The sequence below is a fragment of the Piliocolobus tephrosceles genome, unplaced genomic scaffold (genome assembly GCF_002776525.5).
Source record: "Piliocolobus tephrosceles isolate RC106 unplaced genomic scaffold, ASM277652v3 unscaffolded_110, whole genome shotgun sequence".
NCBI lineage: Eukaryota > Metazoa > Chordata > Mammalia > Primates > Cercopithecidae > Piliocolobus > Piliocolobus tephrosceles.
The window spans coordinates 1,092,452-1,118,251 of NW_022292088.1; the positions used below are offsets into that span (position 1 = coordinate 1,092,452).

Consider the following 25,800-nt stretch of genomic DNA (forward strand, 5'->3'; position numbering starts at 1 on the left):
TTTTCAACTGGCAAATAAGGAACTCTGGACCTGACCTGGGTTGTGACTACTCCTGCCAGTATTAAGACTAGGCCTTATACGAAAGACCAAGATCTCATATCTACCTTTAAGAAGCTCATATTATGGTTATTCATATAATGAGCCTAACGGAAACACAGACTAGCAGATTAGAAAGATCAAGACACAGGCAAGAATGATAGGAAGAGCTGAGGATAAGAGATATCATTACTGGCCAAGGTCTCAATGGTATAAGAAAGAAATAGGTGGAAGAAAGGCAATTACAATCAGACATCTTCAACTGAGATAATACTTTCTTCTCTTCAGGGAACTGTTTTGTTACAGCAGTCCCTTGATTCCATCTCTCAAGAAGTGCCAGAAAAAAGAAAAGAAAGAAGTGTCAGTTGGGTTCAGTGGCTCAAGCCTGTAATCCCAGTGCTTTGGGAGGCTGAGGATTTCTTGAGGCCAGGAGTTTGATACAAGCCTGGGCAACATAGCAAGACCCCTGTATCTACGAAAAATTTAAAAAATTAGCTGGGCATGGTGGCATACACCTGTAATCCTAGCTACTTGGTAGGCTGAGGTGGGTGGATCACTTGAGCCCAGATGTTTGAGGCTACACTGAGCTATGGTGGTGCCACTGCACTCAAGCCTGGGAGACAGAGGGAGATGCCATCTCTAAAAAAGTAGTGCCTTCTCTTGATCCACTGAGAAAGGGTTCAACTGAGGTTAGAGGCTGAAGAACGCTGATTCAGGACCATACTCTACCTTGTTTCCCACCAGTCTTCAAGAAAAGCTTGCCTATGCTTGGCTGGGATACACAAAGAGACATAAAATTAATACTCTGTAGCTGCATTTCCCACTTTCTATGATATTAGACTATCTTAGGTCTAATTCAATGCTCTTCCTGTTTATCAACACATGGCTCAGAGTTGATCTTGCTCTAAGATTTTAGGGGAGACTTCTTTCTCCTTGTTCTCCTAACATCTGATCTCAAGAAAATTCATCTACTTCCTCTCTTCTGTACTCTTCCAAGAAGGTACATGGAACACAAAAGAAAGGTACAATTATTTTTGTAAAACATAGCTAAGAGTTTGTATCAAACAATCTGTACATTTTAACTTGTTTGCTTAAAGTAATCTGCTCTGATTGACAAGTTATAGTTATTAAAATATGAACTTTCAGCCGGGAGCAGTGGCTCACGCCTGTAATCCCAGCACTTTGGGAGGCAGAGGCGGGCAGATCACCTGAGGTTAGGAGTTTGAAACCAGCCTGGCCGACATGGTGAAAGCCTGTCTCTACTAAAAATATAAAAATTAGCAGGGTATGGTGGCACACATTTGTAATCCCAGCTACTTGGGAGGCTGAGGCAGGAGAATCACTTGAACCTGTAAGGTGGAAGTTGCAGTGAGCCGAGATCACACCACTGTACTCCAGCCTGGGTGACAGAGCAAGACTCTGTCTCAAAAAAAAAAAAAAAAAAAAACTTTCCATTAGTCAACCAAGGTGTTGACTACCAATTACTACCAATAACTCCCCACAGTGAGTATGTCAGTGTCAAAAAGTATTAGAAGCTATTTAACACAGGTCAATAGACTTGTGTTAGAATAGGAAGTCAATGGATAAGACTAGGAAGAACACTGTCAAATCTTAACTCCTCATGGCCAAAATAAACACTAAAGTTGACTGACAAGGAATTAATCTCTACTTTCTCCAGTAGAAATGGCACAAAAATGCTGTTACATAAAACACTTATCTGAAAATACAAAAATATAACCACTGTTGATTTACAAGACCAGTTGAGAACTAGATGAAATACTAATGTCTAAAAAGCTCTTTAAAAATAAATATTTTGAGGCCAGATGCGGTGGCTCACACCTGTAATCCCAGCAACTGGAGAGGCTGAGGCAGGAGGATCATGAGGTCAAGAGATCAAGACCATCTGGCCAACATGGTGAAACCCTGTCTCTACTAAAAATACAAAAATTAGCTGAGTGTGGTGGTGGGCGCCTGTAGTCCCAGCTACTTGAGAGGCTGAGGCAGGAGAATCACTTGAACCCAGGAGACAGAGGTTGCAGTGAGCCAAGATTGCACCACTGCATTCCAGCCTGGCGACAGAGTGAGACTCCGTCTCAAAAAAAAAAAAAAAAGAATACTTTGGCTGGGTGCAGTGGCTCATGCCTGTAATCCCAGCACTTTGGGAGGCCAAGATGGGAGGATCTCTTGTGCCCAGGAAAGAGAGGCTTAAGTAAGCCGTGATCACGCCGCTGCATTCCAGCCTGAGTAACAGAGACCCTCTCTCAGGGGGAAAAAAAAACACCTTTCAGCCGTGAGTACACTCATTCAATCTCCAGATACTGTCATTTCTTTTTACACTCCACTCCAATCTATCAACTCTTTAGTTTGGCATTCAAGTTCCTCTACTACCTACTTATATCTTACTTTCCACTTCTCATCTACATGAGCACACAGCTCAGTTAAGTCAAGCTCCTTGTTAATCTTTATTTTGAACCTTTCATAGGAAATGCCCTCACTGTTCCTCCCTGTTCATCCAAATCCTGCTAATCACTCAAAGCCCGACCCATATCCTACCTCTTCTATAAGATGCTCTCCAACCCAACCTTTATCAGTTCTGTATACCTAGCCTTGGTCACTATCATATAATCTAACATTAGATTTATGTATTTTTTATGTTTTGCCATTCTTTCCCAACTTTTCTATTCTTTTGGCCATCCCTCATGTGCCTACCACAAAATCAATATTTTATTAATACTCCTCCTTTCGAAAGGAAAAGAAAGTAACTCCATCCTGCTCACCATCATCTAGATATACATTTCTCTATACTTCTTAACCTTTTCATGTATCACTACAAATTGAAATTGGAACTTGATCCCAGGATTGGTCAAATATAAGTCACAGTTTTCAGTGAACAAGCAGTATTTACACAAAAAGCTTAATCTGCCTGAAGGAGAGACAACTTAGATTTATCTAACAGAGTTCCTCATTAAGCCCAGTCATACTTCTGACCTTAGCTGGCAGGAGAAGGTGGGGTACTCTCATTTATTTATTTTGAAACTGTCTTAATTTATCAACTCACCTATTACATGGGCAGACACAAAGGCCACAGCATTTGTTGAGTTCTGTTAAAGTCTTCTCTGTCTCTCTCATGTCTTTATTTATTTGGTCCAAGCCTTCTTCTATGCGGTTTAGTTGTTCTAAGAATAAGTTGTAAAGTTACATTTTGTGTTCCATTCACAGTGTCAACCAGAAAATGCTATTATTATGGAGCAGTAAACTTCAATCTTGAATCTACCAATAACTCCCCACAGTGAGTATATCAGTGTCAAAAGGTATTAGAAGTTATTTAACATGATAACAATCTTTCACGTACTGATCCTGAGGCACCTAGCCTCTTGCTGTGGGAAAATTTGTTCTAAGAAGCTTGTATATGGCTGGGTATGGTGGCTCATGCCTGTGATCCCAGCACTTTGGGAGGCCGAGGTGGGCGGATCACCTGAGGTCAGGAGTTCAAGACCAGCCTGACCAACATGATGAAACCCCATCTCTACTAAAAATACAAAAATTAGCTGTGTGTGGTGATGGGTGCCTGTAATCCCAGCTACCTGGGAGGCTGAGGCAGGAGAATCACTTGAACCTGGCAGATGGAGGTTGCAGTGAACTGCAATTGCACCACTGAACTCCAACCTGGATGACAGAGTGGGATTCCCCTAAAGAAAAAAAAAAAAAAAAAAAAAAATCTTGTATAGTAGGACCAAGGGATGGTTATTTAGAGATCATCCTTACAACCAAGTTAAGGGTACTTTGACCAAGTCAAATCCCCATCATTTCTATAATAGGTTCAAAACCTGAGGGCTGTTATAGGAGTAATAAAAACTAGACCTGATTACTCAGGGCCAACTCAAGTGTTTCCAAGCACACCTGAATCTAGATCTGTTTTAGGACTTAACTTGATTTCTGAGGATGATGTAAGAATATCATAATGTCTGCCCAGACATGGTGGCTCATGCCTATAATCCCAGCACTTCGGGAGGCCGAGGTGGACAGATCACTTGAGGTCAAGAGTTTGAGATCAACCTCGCCAACAAGGTGAAACCCTATCTCTACTGAAAATACAAAAAATTAGCTGGGTGTGGTGGCGGGTACCTGTAATCCCAGCTACATTACTATCATAATGTCTAAGGCACATATAACCAATACACAAAATAAGCCATGCTGGCCTAACACATACTTGGTATATACACAGTTGGGCATTGTTGCCTGTCATCCCAAATAGACAGTGAACATGATATTATTCAAACCAGAAGACAAGAAGTAAACATATTATTCTTACTTTACAAAGGAAACGCCCTCCCAAAGGCTGAAATTTGTATGTGGCTAATCTGATAGGGCTTTTCGGCATCATAGTCAAATTAAGAATTTCTGCTAATAATTTAACTCACCCCCTTGTTCATCCAGCATAGTAATGGTCTTGATTCCTGCATCCTGAGACTAAAAGAAGTGGGAAAAAGGCTGATAGTACAACAAAACAAAACAAAAACAACAGAAACAAAACCTACAAGAGCTGTCAAACAGCAAGACAGAATAATTTAGAAACCCAAGCTCTAGAGGATTAGAGCTACAGACAGAACTAGTATTCTTAAACTAACACACTTTAATATAGTAGCCCCCCAAAATAATTAAGTCACGAACTCATAGTGAATTCATCTTCCCTGTCATATTCCAATACTGTCAAAGGGAAAAACAGAAAAGGCCCATTAGTGTATGATTTGACAATTTCAGCAACTGTTAATTTCAAATAATAAAGCATATTGATACATTACCCTTTAACACTAATTCCAGCCAGAAGTATTAGGATATCTCCTATAAATTTTTATACTTAAGTTGATAACTAACATTTTCTTACCTCAATGGCTAAACCCAGGATTCTCCTCGTACTTTCCAGAGACTAGGAAAAAACACAGAGTTTTAGCATTCCAAAATATGTAAAAAAAAAAAAAAAACCATAAAACAAAAAATCTAGACCACATTCATGATGCTATTCTATCTTTAAAAATGGCCAGCTCAGGCTGGGCACAGTGGCTCATGCCTATAATCCCAGCACTTTGGGAGGCCGAGGCAGGAGGATTTCTTGAGTACCAGAGCTCAAGACCAGCCCAGGCAACATAGCCCAATGGAAAGACTGTCTCCATTAAAGGAAAAAACAAAAAGAATTGCCAGCCTATCCCTTCCTTTGAAACAAAACAATGGCCGGGTGTGGTGGCTCATGACTATAATCCCAGCACTTTGGGAGGCTGAGGTGGGTGGATCAAGAGGTCAGGAGTTCAAGACCAGTCTGCCCAACATGGTGAAACCCCATCTCTACTAAAACTACAAAAATTAGGCCGGGCGCGGTGGCTCAAGCCTGTAATCCCAGCACTTTGGGAGGCCGAGACGGGCGGATCACGAGGTCAGGAGATCGAGACCATCCTGGCTAACACGGTGAAACCCCGTCTCTACTAAAAAAAAGTACAAAAAACTAGCCGGGCGAGGTGGCGGGCGCCTGTAGTCCCAGCTACTGGGGAGGCTGAGGCAGGAGAATGGCGTGAACCCGGGAGGCGGAGCTTGCAGTGAGCTGAGATCCGGCCAGTGCACTCCAGCCCGGGCGACAGAGCGAGACTCCGTCTCAGGAAAAAAAAAAAAAAAAAACTACAAAAATTAGCTGGGCATGGTGGCACATGCCTGTAATTCCAGCTACCCAGGAAGCTGAGGCAGGAGAATCGCTTGATGAACACAGGAGGCAGAGGTTGCAGTGAGCCGAGATCGCGTCACTGCACTGCAGCCTGGGCAATAGAGTGAGACTCTGTCTCAAAAAAAAAAAAAGTAAGTTGATCACTACATTTTTAGTTATTTTCAAGTGCTCCTTAAGAGAAAATGTGTAAGGACTTCCAGTGTGATGTTGAAAGAAAAAGTTTTTTTAAAAAAGAGAGAATATTTGGACGGTGAAGTTCATGGGAATAAAAATTTTATAGTCATAAAAATTTAATGTAGGTAGAAATCTAAGTAAATTACAGATATTAGGAAATTGTTAAATAGAAGTCTAGCATTTCTCAAATACATAATAGAGTATCTTTGTTGCACTTAAGTAATAAGTACCTAAAAAATAAACATCATACAAATTGTTTTCACTTTAAGAAAATAAAAACCAGCAATGGCACTAAGGGGCAAATGTGTTACTTGATATTAATGGACTAGGAAGAGGCCAAAATGGTCCCTAAGAAGGCCCTCTCACCCCTCCAATATGAAAACTGAAATAGAATTATTTACTTATTTTAGGTAAAACATTTACCTCATCAGTAATCTGGTGAGCTCTCAGTTGAATTTCTTCTGATGACAGATTATCCATGATGAATCAAAACTATTAGGCACAGAAATGGAACTGTGGACACTGTATAAGAATAAGGATATATAAAAGTGTGTACGAGCAAAAAGTGTAGATTTATGGAATTTAGGAACTTATCAGGAAAACAGGATAAAAGAACCTCTTTCTATATCTATTAGTTTACCACAAGTAAAGAAATCAAGACCGAGAGAGGCTAAATGAATGTTTAATAAGGGTGCCAAGGGTGAACCTAAAATACAGGTTTTAGGACTTCTAGGGAAGTACTCTTGCCAACAGGAAAGTGGATCCTTTACTTTGAGAAGCAAGGCATTACTGGAAGACAAGCGTTAAAAGACTATTAAAATGAATTTTTGGTTGTTCAATGTTCTTCACGTGTTGTCTGAACATGGAAAAGCAGTTAAGTGAAGAAAAGTCCAATTTAGTAAAGTAACAAAATTTTAAGTTACATGCCTGAAGAACACAGGAGACTTTTCTAAATATGCCAGTTGTCCCGGTTACTCACTGGAGAAAATACTTTCACTCTTAACAAGAAAAGGGAAATGCTGGTACAAACAGCTCAGAAAAAACTAAGGTTTTTATTATGCATTAGACTCTTCCTCTCCAATGGCTTATACTGTTTGTTGTTTTAGTGGAGTCCCTAAGAAACCAAACAATTATTCTCCTACACATAGTAACTCAGATATCTCATAGACATCCAAGCTAAAAAATAAAACATTTTGTAGGTGTTACTCAGCATGGCTGTTATCTAATTCCTCTTTGAGAAGTCATGTGGAGTAATAACAAGCATTGTGCAACGGATCTAGGTTCTTTCTTTGTTACATTTGCTAGCTTTGTATGAATTTTCTCAAAACTCATTTACCAAAGCTCACTGTCAATGACACAGATAAACTCTGGTTCTTACTACAGATTTGCCCCCAGGAATCTGGCAATGTCTGGAGATGCTTGATTGTCACAACTTGGGCCAGGTGATGGTGCTGGTTACTGGCACCTAGTAGGTAAAGGCAGGGAAGCCGTTTAATCTCCTATAACACTCTTCAGGAAAGCCCTCCAGCAAAGAATAATCTGACCCAAAATGTCAATTTGAGGTGAGAAACCTTGCCATGGATACACCCTTTGATAAGCAGAAAACCGAATTCCCCCAAGAATGTACTGTACTGAATTCTTGGAAGGCAGAGATTTTATCTTTGTATCTCTAACACCTAATAGGATCTGACAGTAGATACTCCAAAAATAGCTGAATGAACAAATAAGTAGAAAAACAGGGTGTACTCTCAAAGTATTTACTTGGCTCTTAGAAACAAAGCTGCATATAACAGTAGCACAAAGCCTGCAAAGAATCACTAGAGCCACAAACCTAAAACTGCTATTGCAAGTGTATGATATGATCACATACAAATCTTTTCAGTCACTTTTGGCTGGGCGTGGTAGCTCATGACTGGAATCCTAGCACTTTTGGAGGCTAAGGTGAGTGGATGGCTTGATCTCAGGAGTTGTAGTTCAGCCTGGGCAACATGGCAAAACCCCGTCTCTACCAAAAATACAAAAATTAGCCGGGCATGGTGGCGCACACCTGTAGTCCAGCTACTGGGGGGGCCGAGGTGGGCGGATTGCTTGAGTCCAGGAGGTTGAGGCTGAAGTAAGTCAAGATCATGGCACTGCACTCCAGCCTGGGTGACAGAGCAAGACCCTATCTTAAAAAAATTAAAAAAAAAAAAAATAATAATAATATTTTCAGTCGTTTTTAGTTGAACCACTACTATCATTTTATTATTATTTTTTTTGAGATGGAGTCTCACTCTATTGCCCAGGCTGGAGTTCAGTGGTGCAACCTTGACTCACTGCAACTTCCACATCCTGGGTTCAAGCAACTCTCCTGCCTCAGCCTCTCAAGGAGCTGGGATTACAGGCATGCACCACCACGCCCTGATAATTTTTGTATTTTTAGTAGAAATGGGGTTTCACCATGTTGGCCAGGCTGATCTCGAACTCCAGACCTCAGCCTCCCAAACTGCCAAGATTACAGGCATGAGCCACTGTGCCCAGCCTGAGCCACTGTGCCCAGCCCTGTTTATAATTCTACTGTCATAACTGCTTTATGGTTTAAGATTCTGAGGGCCAGGCATGGTGGCTCATGCCTGTAATCCCAGCACTTTGGGAGGCCGAGGTGGGTGGATCATGAGGTTAGGAGATCGAGGCCAGCTTGACCAACATGGTAAAACCCCGTCTCTACTAAAAATACAAAAATTAGCCGGAGGTGGTGGTGAGCACCTGTAATCACAGCTACCTGGGAGGCTGAGGCAGGAGAATTGCTTGAACCTGGGAGGCAGAGGTTGCAGTCAGCCAAGATCGCGCCACTGGGCAACAAAGTGAGACTCTGTCTCAAAAAAAAAAAAAAAAAAAAGATTTTGAGCCTTGATTAAAGTTATTAGTGCTCATGAAAAAAAGAATTTTAAGTTCCAAATTTAGATTTCTATCTTGCTTGCCATAGACTGTGGTTCAGGCAAGTTTCCACACTAAGATATAATCAAGACATAAAGATATCATTCATTAGATACAAGCGTAAAAGGAACCATGTATTTTATTGATTTGCTAATTGTTTGAGTCTTAAGCTTTATCATACATACACATGTCCACGCTACTGTTCTTTTGTCACTCTTTCCTATTTACAACTACAGAAAGAAAATGGAGATTCTTTTTTGAACCCTCTCACCTCCACATTTTTGCACACCTTTCCTTTCTATAATACCCCACATCTGCCCAGGTAGCCTTATGCTTCTCCATCACTTCCTAAAGTCCCAACCGAGATACCTCTCCAAAGCCTGCCCTTCCCAGGCAGTAATGCTCTGAACTTACCTATTCCTGTCATGTATAACTCCTCAATGCCTGACAGAGAAAAAAATATGAAAAATAATATACACTAATCCATTAGTGCCTGGAAAAGGCACCCTTAGTGAGGTTTTCAGATATAGTATCCTGTGGGTCGGGAGACATTCTGGGGTAAGAAAGCCCAAATATCACAAATTATGTAATTTTGTAATTCTATTCCTAGAGGTGATTATTGCCAATTACAAGTCAGTCTTTGCTAGCTTCCTAGGAAAAAAAAAAGGCAAAACTACAGAGTTAGGGGTGAATGTACTCCTGACCTCTGTCCTGCCTTCTTTAAAATAAAAAAGAAAGCAGATGTAACTGGGAGATGGATAACGTGAAGAATCACCCCTGACACTGCAATGAGGTCAGTCTGAAGGACACACTCTTTCTGTGTGAACTCGAAGTTCTACTTAATATTTTTTTTCTTCCCTGACCAGACAACACGCAAGACAAGTAACAGATATCTATAAAGATCTCCCGGCCGGGCGCGGTGGCTCAAGCCTGTAATCCCAGCACTTTGGGAGGCCGAGACGGGCGGATCACGAGGTCAGGAGATCGAGACCATCCTGGCTAACACGGTGAAACCCCGTCTCTACTAAAAATACAAAAAACTAGCCGGGCGTGGTGGCGGGCGCCTGTAGTCCTAGCTACTCCGGAGGCTGAGGAAGGAGAATGGCGTAAAATCCGGGAGGCGGAGCTTGCAGTGAGCTGAGATCCGGCCACTGCACTCCAGCCCGGGCAACAGAGCAAGATTCCATCTCAAAAAAAAAAAGATCTCCCAAGTTTGGCATGCTGACGTCAGGATGCAGGTGCCTAAGATTACTCTGGATTCTTGAGGGTTTTGAGCACAAGATAATAGTATGGTCGTCCCTCAGAGGGTTGGATTCAGGACTGCCTGTGGATACCAGTTGGCCCTGAGGAACCTGCAGATATAAAACTGTATATCCATCTGTAGACGAGAGTTTTGCATGCAAGAATACCGTATTTTCTTTTCTTTCTTTCTTTCTTTCTTTTTTTTTTTTTTTTTTTGAGGCAAGGCCTCACTCTGTCCCCCAGGTTGGAGAGCAGTGGTGCAATCAGGTTCACTACAGCCTTTCCCTCCTGGGCTCAAGCAATCCTCCCATTTAGCCCCCTGAAGAACTAGGACTACAGGTGCATGCACCATGCCAAGCTAATTTTTAAGCTGTTTTATAGAGACCAGGTCTCACTATGTTATCCAGGCTGGTCTCAAACTTTTGGGCTCAAGCAATCCTCCCACCTCGGCCTCCCAAAGTCCTGGAATTACAGGGACAAGCTACTGTACCTAGCCGAATACCGTATTTTCTATCTGCATTTGGTTGTAGATGTGGAACCTGCTGATATGGAGGGCTAATTGTATGTACTGAAAAAAAAATTTACCTATAAGTGAACCCATGCAGTTCAAGCCATGTTGTTCAAGTGTCAACTGTGTATGAAAGTAAGAGAGTCAAAGTAGAATTGCAAGGGGAAGGACAAAGAGAGATAAGGAATAATACTCCTTAAGTTCTTATTGGCCTTTGTAAGTTTGCTCAGATGGGTCAGAGAGAATGTAACCTAGAATTAGCTACATAGCCCCCTCCCAGCTATTCAGGGGGCTAAATGGGAGGATTGCTTGAGCCCGGGAGGACAAGGCTGTGGTGAACCTGATTGCACCACTGCTCTCCAACCTGGGTGACAGAGTGAGGCCTTGCCTCAAAAAAAAAAAAAAAAAAAAAAGAAAATACAGTATTCACGCATGCAAAATAGCTACATAGCTACATAGCCTTGCTCATATTTATTATTCTCTGCAGACATTTTCCTTACAGAATCAGGAAAAGGTTACCCAGAATATTAGAGAAAAGAGAACTGGTCGGGTGGGGTGAAAAATAAAACATCAGCTGACACAAAGATGCCATTAAATGTACTTTTCTCAGATTTAATCTAGTCTATTAAATACTTGTGTCATTTTTCCAGTGCTGCTGGGAACTGACACTATGCTGTGTGCCCTTGAGAGGAAAATGCAAGATTTGTCTCAGTGCTTTCACACCCTATTTCTCAGGCTATGGCTCACTTGGGCTTACTCAAAGACTCCTAATTTGACCTTTTTCTTTTCTAATTTAAACCGAGGCAGGGAAAGAAGTTCACAGAGTACCACTTAGGCATCAGATACCCTACTAAGTATTTATCTACATCATTATCTCCATTATACTATTTTACAGATGAAGAAACTAAGGCTCAGTTTAAGTAACTTACCTAAGACGACTGAGTCAGTAAAGAGCAGATTAATTATTCAAGTCGGGATCTACTTGCAAATTAAGTATAGTTCATGGTCTGATACAGAGTCTTTCTGGAGCTGGAAGTGGTGGCACACGTCTGTAATCCCAGTACTTTGGGAGGCCAAGGCAGGAGGACTGCTTGAGGCCAGGAGTTCAAGACCAGCCTGGGCAGCACAGTGAGACCCGGTCTCAACAAATAATAAAAAAATTAGCTGGGCATGGGGGCACATGCCTGTACTCCCAGCTACTCAGGAGGCTGAGGCACAAGAACCACTTGAACCTGGGAGGCAGAGGGTGCAGTGAGCGGAGATGGCACTGGGTGACAGAGCAAGACCCTGTTTCCAAAAAAAGAGTCTTTCTGTTGACTGTATCCACCGCCCCCTTAACAAACAACAGATGATATGAGAACTGCTGAATATTAGAAAATAGGCCAAGCAACCCTGTATGATGGTTCATTTCAAAATTTCAGATGCTTTCTATAAGACCCCGAGATTTCATCTCTTTACAGACTCAAAGAAGACAGTTAAATTGAAGGAGAAATAGAAAGACCAGAGTAATCGTGGTTTTCAACTGTCTTCTGGTATTTCAGAAGCTAAAAATAATCTACATTAATTTAGAAAATGGAAAGAAGTCTATTGGTCAGGCGCAGTGGCTCATGCCTGTAACGCTGGCACTTTTGAGGGTTGAGGTAGGAAAACGGTTTGAGGCTAGTTTGAGACCAGCCTAGGCAACACAACAAGACTCTGTCTCCACAAAAAGTAACAACAAAAATAGCCAGGTGTGGTGATTAGTGCCTGTAGTCCCAGCTACTTGGGAGGCTGAGTTAGGAGGTTCACTTGAGCCTGGGAGTTCAGGGCTGCAGTGAGCCATGATCCCCACTACACTCCAGCCTGCCTGACAGAGCAAGACCCCAAAGAAAAAAAAGAAATGGGCTGGGCACAGTGGCTCATGCCTGTGATCCCAGCACTTTGGGAAGCCGAGGTGGGTGGATCACAAGGTCAGGAGTTCGAGACCAGCCTTGCCAATACGGTGAAACCCCATCTCTACTAAAAATAGAAAAATTAGCTGTGTGTGAATAGTGGGCGCCTGTAGTCCCAGCTACTCAGGAAGCTGAGGCAGGAGAATTATTTGAACCCAGGAGGGAGGCAGAGGTTGCAGTGAGCCAAGATCGTGCCACTGCACTCCAGCCTGGGCGACAAGAGCGAAATTCTGTCAAAAAAAAAAAAAAAAGAAAGAAAGGAAGGAAGGAAGGAAGGAAGGAGAAAGAAAGGAAGGAAGGAAGGAAGGAAGGAAGGAAGGAAGGAAGGAAGGAAGGGAAAAAAGAAAAGAAAAGAAAAGAAAAGAGAAAAGAAAGACAGAGGGAGGGAAGGAGAAGACAACAAGAAAGCAGTCCCCTCTCCGGGTGTGGTGGCTCACGCCTGTAGTCCCAGCACTCTGGGAGGCCAAGGTGGGCGGATCGCCTGAGGTCAGGAGTTCGAGACCAGCCTGGCCAACATGGTGAAACCCTGTCTGTACTAAAAATAAAAAAAGTAGCCAGGTGTAGTGATGCATGCCTGTAATCCCAGCTACTCAGGAGGCTGAGACAGGAGAGTTGCTTGAACCCGAGAGGCGAAGGTTGCAGTGAGCCGAGATCACTGTACTTCAGCCTGGGCAACAGCAAGACTCTGTCTTAGAAAAAAAAAAAAAGGCAAGCAGAAAGGAAGTAAAAGACTAAGAGAAGAAAAGAAGAAAGGAAAAGTAAATAAGCTTCTTGAAAAGAAATACACAGAAAAAAGGCCCTGGAATTCAAATAAGGCCTTGAAAGATCCATGTGGCTTCATTTATAAAACTGGAGAGCTACTGGAGAAGTAATGAAGAAACAGCACTTAAATCACCATCAGACCAGGTGCAGGTGGCTCACGCCTGTAATCCCAGCACTGTGGGAAGCAGAGGTGGGTGGATCACTTGAGGCCAGTAGTTCAAGACCAGACTGACCAATATGGTGAAACCCCATCTCTACTAAAAAGAAAATATAAAAATTAGCCCAGTGCGGTAGTGCACGTCTCTGGCTTGAGCCTGGGAGGCGGAGGTTGGGCAACAGAGCGAGACTGTCTAAAAAAAAAAAAAAAAAATCACCATCAATTTCACAGGGTCTTGCAAAGAATGATTTTATAAGATAATTATTTTTATACAGGTAAACAAGGACTTTGCAGCTAAAATATTCTACCAAATTAGTTTCCTGACTTATTTGTTCTCTGAAAATTAATCACAATAAAGCTCCTCAATGAGTTACACTCAAAGGGTTTATTATTATACTTTTAAGTTCAGCATTCTCTTTGGCTTATTTTGATAGAAGTCTACTTCCATGGTAACCAATGCATCTGCAACAAGAGGAAACTTCTGTTTACAGCAGGATAGCAGAGTGGGTGAGTGGGAACTCCAGAATTCAAATTCCAGCCTCAGAATGTATTTGTTGTGTGACCCCAGGGAAATTACCTAACCCCACTAAATTCAGTTTCTGTATTTGTAAAACAGGAATAACATTCTATTTCATAGTTTTGTTTTTTTTGTGAAGATTAAAAAGAGATGATCTATGCAAAGTACTTAGTACAATGCCTTGCACATGGCTGGTGTTCAATGTTAGCCATTATTTTAATACTTTTACTGAAGTGGAAATAAACAGTAGGCAAAAGGAAAGTAGCAATGTTGAATATAAGTCACATTTATGTAAATGTAACTGAAAGTAATAGCTACTAAATATTAACAGTTCCATCTGCAAGGCTAAATTTGAATATTAAAGTTGATGATATTATATAGGCTATATACAACTTTTTTTTTTGAGACAGAGTCTCAATTTGTATTTTATTTTATTTTTTTTGAGATGCAGTCTCACTGTGTTGCCCAAGCTGGAGTGCAGTGGTGTGATCTTGGCTCACTGCAACCTCTGCCCCCGGGTTCAAGTGATTCTCCTGCCTCAGCCTCCCAAGTAGCTGGGATTACAGGTGCCCACTACCACACCTGGCCTTTTTTAAAATCACTACTATTATTGTAGAGGCAGGGTCTCACTATGTTGCCCAGGCTGGTCTCAAACTCCTGGGCTCAAGTGATGCTCCTGGCTCAGCCTCCCTAAGTGCTGGGATTACATGTATGAGCCACTTTGCCTGGCATAGGTCTCATTTATGTTAAGGATAGCTTCCTCCTTTTACTTCCTCTCTCAGCTTTCCTTTCTATCTCCTTCTACACAAACAATTTTAACCATTTTTATATATAGGCCCCAAAACTATGCAAATATACATACATATATTATTTTTTTCTTTTTAAAAATTCTTTTCTTTTTACCATACAAAGTCTGTAACTCAAATGCAAATATACTAAGAACACCACAGAATCATAACTACTAAACAGCCTGGTTTCAGGCCAGGCACAGTGGCTCACATTTATAATCCCAGCACTTTGGGAGGCCGAGGCGGGCGGATCACCTGAGGTCAGGAGTTTGAGACCAGACTGGCCAACATGGAGAAACCCTGTCTCCACTAAAAAATACCAAAGGCCGGGTGCGGTGGCTCATGCCTGTAATCCTAGCACTTTAGGAGGCTAAGGAGGGCAGATCACTTGAGGTCACGGGTTTGAGACCAGCCTGGCCAACATGGTGAAACCCCGTCTCTACTAAAAATACAAAAATTAGCCAGGTATGGTGGCATGCGCCTGTAATCCCAGCTACTTGGGAGGCTGAGGCAGGAAAATCACTTGAACCCAGGAGGCAGAGGTTGCAGTGAGTCGAGATTGTGCCACTGTACTTCAGCCTGGGCAACAGAGTGAGGCTCCTTCTCAAAAAAAAAAAAAATTAGCCAGGTGTGGTGGTGGGCACCTGTAATCCCAGCTACTCAGGAGGCTAAGGCAGGAGAATCGCTTGAATCGGAGAGGCGGAGGTTGCAGTGAGCCGAGATCGCACCACCGCACTCCAGCCTCAGCGACAGAGTGAGACTCCATCTTAAAAAATAACAACAACAAAAGACAAAACAGAAAAACAGCTTGGTTTCAAAGTACACTGAAGCACATGATCCAAGACAGAAATCATATTAACAAGTGGGAAAGTCCCACTAAAAATCAGGAACCAAAAAGAAAACCAAAATTACATTTTCAGGCCTATAGTCCCAGCTACTCAGGAGGCTGAGGCAGGAGGATCACCTGAGCCCAGGATTTTAAATATAACCTGGGCAACATAGCAAAACCCTGACTCTTAAAAAAAACAAAAAAACAAAAAAAAAAAAAAACGACACTTCAGTTTTACAGAAGCACCTCTGGTAACTTAATTGCTTGATATCCAATGCCTGGTCTTCAAGTCCCTGTCAAATTTGGAACTTCCACAGTTCTACTCTAAGTGACCCAGGAGTAATACTGAGGAGGTAGATGTAGCTTTGATTGTAATCAGTTATATTAACCCTACCTATGAGAATGGTTGTGTGAACAGAAAGGGGATGTTCTATGTGAAATATAAGAACAGCACTCAAGAGCCAACCCAGGAGGAGACAATATGGCAGGCATAAGTGTGGTATTTGCCAGGGAGATACCAACCATGGGGTGAGATTAATTGGCAAGGATTCACCCTGCCTGAATGAAATATTCAGCGAAACCATCCACATAGTTTAGCTCTGATTAAGTTCACTTAGATGCTTTATGTATGTACATACATGTGTATGTATGCAGAGATAGGGTATCTTACTATGTTGCCCAGGCTGCTCTTGAACTCCTGGCCTCAAGCGATCCTTCTGTCTTGGACTCCCCAAATGCCAGAAGGCGTGAGACACCACACCCAGACACTTAGATGCTTTCTGGTTAGTTTTTCAAATATTCTGATATTAAGAGTCAGAAGCTACAGATAGAGAACATAAGCACTCATGTCCCTGGAAAAGAGAACATAAGCACTCATGTCCCTGGAAAAGGATACCCCCAGCAGAACATTAAAAGAGTAGCATTCTTGCTTATACAAAAGACAACATAGTATAGTGGTTATGTGCCCAATATCTGAAGGCATAATAGTTTCAAATCCTGACTACTATTTACTTAACTTTTCTGTGCTTCAGTTTCCTCATTAAATAGAATAATAATGCTTACTTTAAGTGTTGTTACATGGATTGAGCTAATTCATGCACAGTATTTAAAGCAGTGCCTGCCACATAGTGCTCAATAAAACTATTATAACTTTTCATAATAATTACTAAATATCTCTCATGATTTTGGCCAGGCATGGTGGCTCATGCTTATAATCTCAGCACATTAGGAGGCCAAGGCAAAAAGATTGCTTAAAGCCAGGAGTTCGAGACCAGCCTGGGTAATTAAGCAAGTCCCCCATCTCTACACACACACACCCACACACACAAAATCAGCCGGGCCTGGTGGCGTGCACCTGTAGTCCCAGCTACTCAGGAGGCTGAAGCAGGGGGATCACTTGAGCTCAGCAGTTTGAGACTGCAGTGACCTATGATCATGCCACTGGACTCCTTGGTGACACAGCAAGACTGTCTTAAAAAACAAACACACAAAAAACACAAACACCCTGATTCTCACTTGTGTGGGTCAAAATCCAAGTATGATCAAGTCCAAAAAATTATGGTTTTAAATTAAATTATCGGCCGGGCGCGGTGGCTCAAGCCTGTAATCCCAGCACTTTGGGAGGCCGAGACGGGCGGATCACGAGGTCAGGAGATCGAGACCATCCTGGCTAACACAGTGAAACCCCGTCTCTACTAAAAATACAAAAAACTAGCCGGGCGACGGGAGCTTGCAGTGAGCTGAGATCCGGCCATTGCACTCCAGCCGGGGAGACAGAGCCAGACTCCGTCTCAAAAAAAAAAAAAATAAATAAAAAATAAATTATCAAAAAAAAGTCACAATGTAAGGATTCAGCGGTCAGGCAGGAATATACTATGTGTGTGTATGTATGGAGGGCAGGGGATGGCTTTCAAGGCAGACAGAACACATATTGTGAAGAGCTTTGTATACTATACCAATTAGTTTGAAATTCATTTTGCTATGCTACCTAGGTTGGTCTTGAACTCCTGACCTCAACTGATGCTCCCACTTCAGCCTCCCAAGTATCTGGGACTACAGACAAACCACCACAACTGGTTTGAGTTTTGTAAGTATTGAAAGGCCATCTAAAGTAATTTCAATTTCCAAAACACTGTCAAAATAAATTTAAACAAACTTTACATCTAAGTTACAGAACTTACAGAAAGTAACAAGAAAAGAGAATTCTGGAAAAACATAGGAATTAGTGATTTAAATACCTTAATAGCAATACAACCTAAATTGAAACCCAAACCAAAATGTCAGTGAATCTAACTGAATACAAATCGGCTTCTTCTACGCCTAATATTTAAAAAGACACAGTACATGCTGTTTCCTGGCTCCATAATCCACTTCCTCCAATTGTTGGAGGCACTGGATCCATCTGTTTCAAGTTTCTCCCTACCACAGCAAAGAAAAGAGCAGTCCTGGCCGGGTGAGGTGGCTCAAGCCTGTAATCCCAGCACTTTGGGAGGCCGAGGTGGGTGGATCATCTGAGGTCAGGAGATTGAGATCAGCCGGGCTAACATGGTGAAACCTCGTTTCTCCTAAATATACAAAAACTTAGCCAGGCATGGTGGCGCATGCCTGTAATCCCAGCTACTCAGGAGGCTGAGGCAGGAGAATCACTTGAACCCAGGAGGTGGAGGTTGCGGTGAGCCGAGATCACACCATTGCACTCTGGCTTGGGTGACAAGAGCAAAACTCCGTCTCAAAAAAAAAAAGGGGGGGGAAGAAAAGAGCAGTCCTTGTCATCTGCCCCTCTGTCAACCTACAGATCTGGAAACAAACTATAGTAATGGAATAAAAATTTCAGCACCCTTGGAGATAAGCAACATTATGTATTATCATGCTAATATATACTTAATGTGGAGTACAAACATAGCTCAAAAACCGATGTCCAGTGTGTTGCAGATAAAGGAACCAAATTGTGGGGGCAGGGGGGAGCCTGAATTCAGAAAAAAAAAAAAAAAAGGCAGCTGATTTCACAAAAACATCAAAGAGCAAACATCCTCTTTTTCCTTTTAGCTATTCTGATCTACAGCAGCCTTGACCTCCCAGTCTCAAGTGATTCTCCACCTCAGCCTTCCAAGTAGCTGGGACCACAGGCACCGGGTACCAGGCCCAGCTATTTTTTTTTTTTTTTTTTAATTTTGTAGAGACAGTCTTGGCATGTTGTCCAGGCTGGTCTCAAACTCCCAGGCTCAAGCAGTCCTCCTGCCTCAGCCTCCCAAAGTGCGGGATTACAGGCATGAGCCACCGCCCGGCTGTAATCTACTTTCATCTGGTGGAACCAGTTAACTTTGCTAGAATTGTGTTATGATAATGAATACCATCATAGACATCACAAAATTTTCAAGTCCATAAGCTTTAGTTCAATCTTCATTTTAAAAATGAGCTGGGGCCGGGCGCGGTGGCTCAAGCCTGTAATCCCAGCACTTTGGGAGGCCGAGACGGGCGGATCACGAGGTCAGGAGATCGAGACCATCCTGGCTAACACGGTGAAACCCCGTTTCTACTAAAAATACAAAAAACTAGCCGGGCGTGGTGGCGGGCGCCTGTAGTCCCAGCTACTCCGGAGGCTGAGGAAGGAGAATGGCGTAAAATCCGGGAGGCGGAGCTTGCAGTGAGCTGAGATCCGGCCACTGCACTCCAGCCCGGGCAACAGAGCAAGATTCCGCCTCAAAAAAAAAAAAAAAAAAAAATGAGCTGATTAGGCCCAAAGCAGTATTCTCCAAAGTGCAGAGCAAGAATATGATTTTAACTGTTATATATAGAAGAGTTATATATTTAATAGTTATGTATTTATTATAATGGATACTAAAAAAGGTATAAAATACATAAAAACCATGATTTCACAGATTATCACTTTGGAAGTAGGTGATGTTTTTTTAAAAAAACTCATTAAACATGAAGTAAAATAATAGTACTCTAAACAGCAAAAACTATGATGGCGGTATGACTCATAGGTGAAGACTCCACAGCTGTCCCATGAGTACATGCCTGTTTTTGTTTACTTTCTTTGTGGTTCTAGGTAGCGTTCTGAATGATGTGACCTTAAGCTGGGCGTGGTGGCTCACGCCTGTAATCCCAGCACTTTAGGAGGCAGAGGTGAGCGGGATCACCTGAGGTCGGGAGATCGAGACCAGCCTGACCAACCTACTCTCTATGCCTGTAATCCCAGCTACTCGGGAGGCTGAGGCTGAAGAATCACTTGAAGCCGGGAGGCGGAGATTGAGGTGACCTGTGATCATGCCATTGCACTCCAGCCTGGGCAACAACAGCAAAACTCCGTCTCAAAACAAAAAAAAAAAAGAAAAGATGTGACCTTTAGTTAAGTGAGCTTGTGTATTGTACCTAAGTTCATATAAGAAACAAACACCAAGATACATATAGGAATTCCACTGTTTATATGAAATGGTATAATATTGTTAGGAAAATAATGGCACAGTAAGTCATCCTTATGCTGGAACTATGATAACACCAACTTTCTAATGCATAAACACATACTACAAGCACCTAAAGAAAAACCTAGCAAGACAAATATTCAAACTGCAGGCTAAGTTACATGATCACTTAAATTACTTTCACATGACCTGTCAAAGGAGTATGGCAATGTAAGGTGTTTCTCTTATTTGCTAATATTTCTTTATTTTCCTGAGATCACTCAGTGATCTCAGTGAGTCGAGACCACTGAGTAATTTATGAAGCAATTTAAGCCAGCTGCATAAATTTGTGTAAGTAACAAGGAGCTGAACGTTAATCACAAAAACAATGGGAAAAATGTCTCCAGGGCATGTCAGAGAGCTTCAAGGTAGCCCCTCCCATCACAGGACCTGAGGCCTAGGAAGAAAAAATGGTTTCGTGGGCAGCCTCAGGACTTGGGACCCTGAGTCCCAGCTGCTCCAGCTCATGGCTAAAAGGGACCAAGGTACAGCTTGGGCTGTTGCTTCAGAGGCTGCAAGCCCCAAAGCCTTGGTAGCTTGCACGTGATGCTGGGCCTGCAGGTGCACAGAAGTCAAGAACTGAGGTTTGGGAACCTCTGTCTAGATTTCAGAAGATGTATGGAAATCCCTGTATGTCCAGGCCAAAGTCTGCTGCAGGTGAAGAGACCTCATGGAGAACCTCTGCTAGGGCGTTGCAGAAAGGAAACATGGGGTTGGAGCCCCCCACAGAGTCCCCACTGGGGCACTGCCTAGTGGAGCTGTGAGAAGATGGCCACCATCCTCCAGACTCCAGAATGGCAGGTCTACAAACAGCTTGCACCATACACCTGGAAAAGCTGCAGGCACTGAATGCCAGCCCAGGAGAGCAGCCTCTGGGCCTGAACCCTGCAAAGCCACAGGGTCGGAACTGCTCAAGGCCTTGGGAGCCCACCCTTTGCATCAGCATGCCCTGGATGTGAGACATGGAGTCAAAGGAGATTAAGATAAGCTTTAAGATGGAATGACTGTCCCACTGGATTTTGGACTTGTATAGGGCCAGTAGCCCCTTTGTTTTGTCCAATTTCTCCCATTTGGAATGGGAGCATTTACCAATGCCTATTCCCCCATAGCATCTTAGAAGTAACCAACTTGCTTTTGATTTTATAGGCTCCTAGGCAAAAGGGACTTGCCTTGTCTCAGATGAGACTTTGGACTTGGACTTTTGGGTTAATACTGGAATGAGTTAAGACTTTGGAGGCCTGTTGGGAAGGCATGATTGTGTTTTGAACTGTGAGGACATGAGATTAGAAAGGGGCCAGGGGAGCTGGGAGTGGTGGCTCACGTCTGTAATCCCAGCACCTTGGGAGGATGAGGCGGGTGGATCATGAGGTCAGGAGTTCAAGACCAGCCTGGCCAATATAGTGACACCCTGTCTCTACTAAAAAATACAAAAATTAGCCAGGCGTGGTGGCTCACGCCTGTAATCCCAGCACTTTGGGAGGCAGAAGCCGGTGGATAACCTGAGGTCAGGAGTTCAAGACCAGCCTGGCCAACATGGCCAAACCCCATCTCTACTAAAAATACATAAATGAGCCAGGTGTGGTGGCAGGCGCCTGTAATCCCAGCTACTTGGGAGGCTGATGTAGGAGAACTGCTTGACCCTGGGAGATGGAGGTTGCAGTGAGTGGAGATCATGCCACTGCACTCCAACCTGAACAACAGAGCAAAACCCCATCTCAAAAAAAAAAAAAAAAAAAAAAGCCAGGTTTGGTGGAACGCATCTGTAGTCTCCACTCAGGAGGGTGAGGCAGGAGGATGGCTGAAGTGTTGGAGGTTGTAGTGAGCCGACATAGCGCCACTGCACTCCAGCCTGGGTGACTCTGTCTCAAAAAAAAAAAAAAAAGAAAGGGGCCAGGGGCAGAATGATACGGTTTGGCTACCCATAACCTCATCTCGAATCTGGTGGGAGGTGATTAAATTATGGAGGTGGTTTCCCCCATGCTGTTCTCATGATACTGGTTTTATAAGGGGCTCTTTCCCCTTCACTCTCTCTCTCCTGCCATCTTGTGAAGAAGGTACTTGGCTTCTCCTTTGCCTTCCACCACAATTATAAGTTTCTTGAGGCCTCCCCAGCCATGCAGAACTGAGAGTCAATTAAACTTCTTTCCTTTAGAAATTACCCAGTCTCGTGTATTTCTTTTTCTTTTTCTTTTTTTTTGAGATGGAGTCTGACTTTGCCTCCCAGGCTGGAGCACAGTGGCATGATCTCAGTTGACTGCAACCTCTGCTTCCCAGGTTCAAGGAATTCTCCTGCCTCAGCCTCCAGGGTAGCTGGGATTACAAGCATATGCCACCACGCCTGGCTAATTTTTGTATTTTTAGTAGAGATGGGAGTTCATCATGTTGGCCAGGCTGGTCTCGAACTCCTGATCTCAAGTGATCCTCCCACCTGGGCCTCCCAAAGTGCTGGGATTACAGGCATGAGCCACCAAGCCCGGCCTCGGGTACTTCTTTATAGCAGTGTGAGAACGGACTAATACAGACTCCATTCCAGGAGATGACAAATAGCAAAAGGCAAAGTGATACTCCCTTCTTGACTTTTTTTTCTCCCCCACTTTTATGTCTTTACGTTTTCTCCTACCACCAACTGCCTTTCCTAACACTGTGGTGACTAACGATTAAAGAAGAAAAAAAGGACCAGATGAAACTACACTTTACAGTACTTTTTCCCCCCACCACTCCAATCCCGAATTGTGGAATTCATTCTTTTCCTGATCCTCTAATTTGTGCCGCGAGGTAAGGCTGAACCTTTCTACAGAGAAAGTGCTATCCAATACCAGGAACCTCAGAGTCCTTCCTCAAGCCATTATCTCAGAGCTAACTGGTCACCGTGGTCACCAGACAGACAGTCTATTAATGTCAACCACAGCAACACAGTGGGGGTGAGGGACGGGAGGTGATCTCTGTTTAATTTCGAGGAAGGGTTCAGAGAATCACTATCCAGCCACCTTCCTCCACTGGCCCCTCGATGTTCTCCCAGCACCTCCCGTCCTCGCTCCGGGCCCATCTGCCCAGTAAGGGCCAGACCGCCCCCTCCTCCGCTTAAACCCGACCCCACCAACTTTTCAACCAATACGATATGCTCTTTCTTCTCAGGACATACTCTCCGACTTCATCCCAGGCAGCTCCCTCCGTCCCACTCCTGGAGACTCACCAAGCGGGTAAGGCCACTCCTCTCCAGCCGCAGCTCGGACACCCCAACACCGGACCTGGCGCGGCGCCCTAGTCGCGCCTGCGCGCGCCGAGCCCGCGCGCCTGCGCACTTCCCGTGCGCCGAGGACACGGACACACCCCTGCAGCTGGAGCCAATCACGGTGCTGGGGGTTTAAATGTCCCTGCCACGCAGGCGGAGAGTCTGGGAATTCACCAGTTAACCGGATAGATTCCGGTCATGCCCGAAGCTGGGCGGTGTTCATGCAATAAACATTTACTGAGGGCAAACCGTGTGCCAGGCACTGTGCTGGATGAACGATGAAGAAAAGAAAGCGAATAGAATGCTTTCTCTGCCCTTCAGCGTCTTTCAATATGTCTAGACTAAGATATAGATATGTAAACAAATTTATAGTGGATAGAATACAGGGCATAGCACATAGAAAATCTGAGGCGCCTTTGGCTGATAATGAACAAAGCGTTTTATTCTTAGGGGTGTCTGGAAGGGTTCCCGGAGGAAGTGACTTGAGTCCTGAAGGATAAGTAGGAGTTCCCCCGGAAATCTGGCAGAGAAAGAGCTAGAGTTTTCCAGGCTCTGGGAAATAGCTTATGTCGAGAACAGCATAACGCCTTCTGGAAATTTCTAGTAGTTCATCCTTGTGAGAGGCTTAGTGCTAATCGTACATCCCAGAGTGTAGAGGGAAGAAAGCTTTAGAAGGCCGACAATCGCTAGATTTTGGAAGGCCTTGGAATTTTAGACCACTTTATACTATGGGCACTGAAAACTATTGAAGAGTTTTAAGCAGATGGATGATTATTGTGAACTATTTGCTGCAGGAACCCTTCCACTCACCTCTAAGAATAAAACAAAGTGCTGGAAATCAAGAAAATAAAGTGCTTCACCAGGCACGGTGGCTCACACCTGTAATCAATCCCAGCACTTTGGGAGGCTGAAGCGGGCAGATCACGAGGTCACGAGTTCGAGACCAGCCTAGCCAACATAGAGAAACCCCGTCTCTACTAAAAATACAAAAAATTAGCCGGGTGTGATGGCAGACGCCTGTAATTCCAGCTAGTCGGGAGGCTGAGGCAGAAGAATCGCCTGAACCCGGGAGGCGGAGGCTGCAGTGGGCCGAGATCAGGCATTGCACTCCAGCCTGGGCAACAAGAGCAAAACTCCGTTCCCCCCTGCCCAGACCAAAAAAAAAAAAAAAAAAAAAAAAAAGAAAAAATAGCGGGGTGTGGTGGCAGGCGCCTGTAATCCCAGCTACGTTACTATCATGTCTATCGCTGCCTGGCGACAGTGCCAGACTACTTCTCAAAAGAAAACAAAAAAAAAAACAAAACAAAAAAACAGTGCTTCAAGGAGGAAATAGTCTGTTCCTAAGGGATCAAGGAAGATGAAGCCTGAGAAATGTTTTTTTTTAATTTCATAACACAGAGGTCACTGATTATGTCAGTGAAAGCTGTTTGGTGGAATGCTGGGGTTGAAAAAAACAACTTATTAGTTTGGAGATGGGGGAGATGTAGAGATGGGGACAAGTTGTAGAATGCTTTTGGAAAGTTTGGCCTTGACAGGGAGGAAGGAGGGAGAATGATGAAGGATCAAGATTTTTTGTTATTTTATTTTTTTGTTGTTGTTAGAATTAAGACAGGAGAAACTTGAGTAAGGTAGGGAAGATTCAACTGAGAAAAAAAAATGGTTGAATAAAGGAAGAGAAGGGATAGTCAGTAGGCAAAGATTGTGAAAGGGTAAGAATAGAGGCAGTTTAGAGGCAATTCAAAACACTGGTGAGAGGAATGGTTTTGGAAGAGAGGAGGGAGGGGGAAAGAGAGAGAAGATATCTCCCCAGTTATGACAGGAAGTATGTTTCTGTATGTTTAGTAACAGGAAGTTAAAAGTTCTCATTTGCTAACTTGTTTTATCTGTGACGTTGGAGATGGGGTCATCTTCTGATAGAAAAAGAAGTGGTATTGGGAGTTTAAAGTAAAGTTGAGAAGATTGGGAATATTGTAGAAAGTAATACAACAAGTTGACAGAAAAATGTTGTAGGACTGGTAAACAATATTGAGGGCCTTTTTAATATGGGCAAAAATGAACTCACCATTTTCTGCCCTCCTGTGTAACTTTCTCAAGCAGCAGTCACTTTTTGAGGGCAGAGGTGGAGAAAATGTATAGTTGAGTTAATTAGTTCATTTAGGGTTGTGATGGTCATTGATATAATTCCGTGGTTCTCAACCAGGGATGATTTTGTCCTCCAGGGGTATCTGGTAATGTCTGGAGACGCTTTATTGTGATGACAGGGATGTCCAGCAGTGGTGTTAAACACACACACACAAAATATATAAATTATATACATATATATTTATAAAATATATAATATATACTTATATATATATATAAAACAGAGAGAGAGAGCGAGAGAGAGAGAGGTCTTACTCTGTTGCCCAGGGTGGAGTGCAATGGTGTGATGTCCGCTCACTGCAACCTCTACCTCTGCAGCTCAAATCCTCCCACCTCAGCCTGCCCAGTAGCTGGGACTACAGGTGTGCACCACCACTGCCCGCTAATTTTTGC

General features: G+C 43.3%; 1 protein-coding gene across 4 annotated transcripts in view; it reads right to left on the minus strand.

The window, feature by feature from the left end:
• The window catches only part of LOC111529150 (synaptosomal-associated protein 23), a 42,896-nt gene that overhangs the window by 16,806 nt on the left and 290 nt on the right, over positions 1-25,800 (minus strand). Inside the window, exons 1-5 of one of the 4 annotated variants that reach the window (XM_023195984.2) lie at positions 23,227-23,366; positions 6,344-6,442; positions 4,922-4,963; positions 4,458-4,506; positions 3,095-3,212 (exon numbers count right to left, since the gene is read on the minus strand). In XM_023195984.2, coding sequence (XP_023051752.1) covers positions 3,095-3,212; positions 4,458-4,506; positions 4,922-4,963; positions 6,344-6,400 — 266 coding nt within the window. In that variant the 5' untranslated portion in view covers positions 6,401-6,442; positions 23,227-23,366. Of the gene's footprint in view, positions 1-3,094; positions 3,213-4,457; positions 4,507-4,921; positions 4,964-6,343; positions 6,443-23,226; positions 23,367-25,800 lie in introns of those variants that run through there. The other 3 variants (XM_023195987.2, XM_023195986.2, XM_023195985.2) reach the window with 3 other exon arrangements.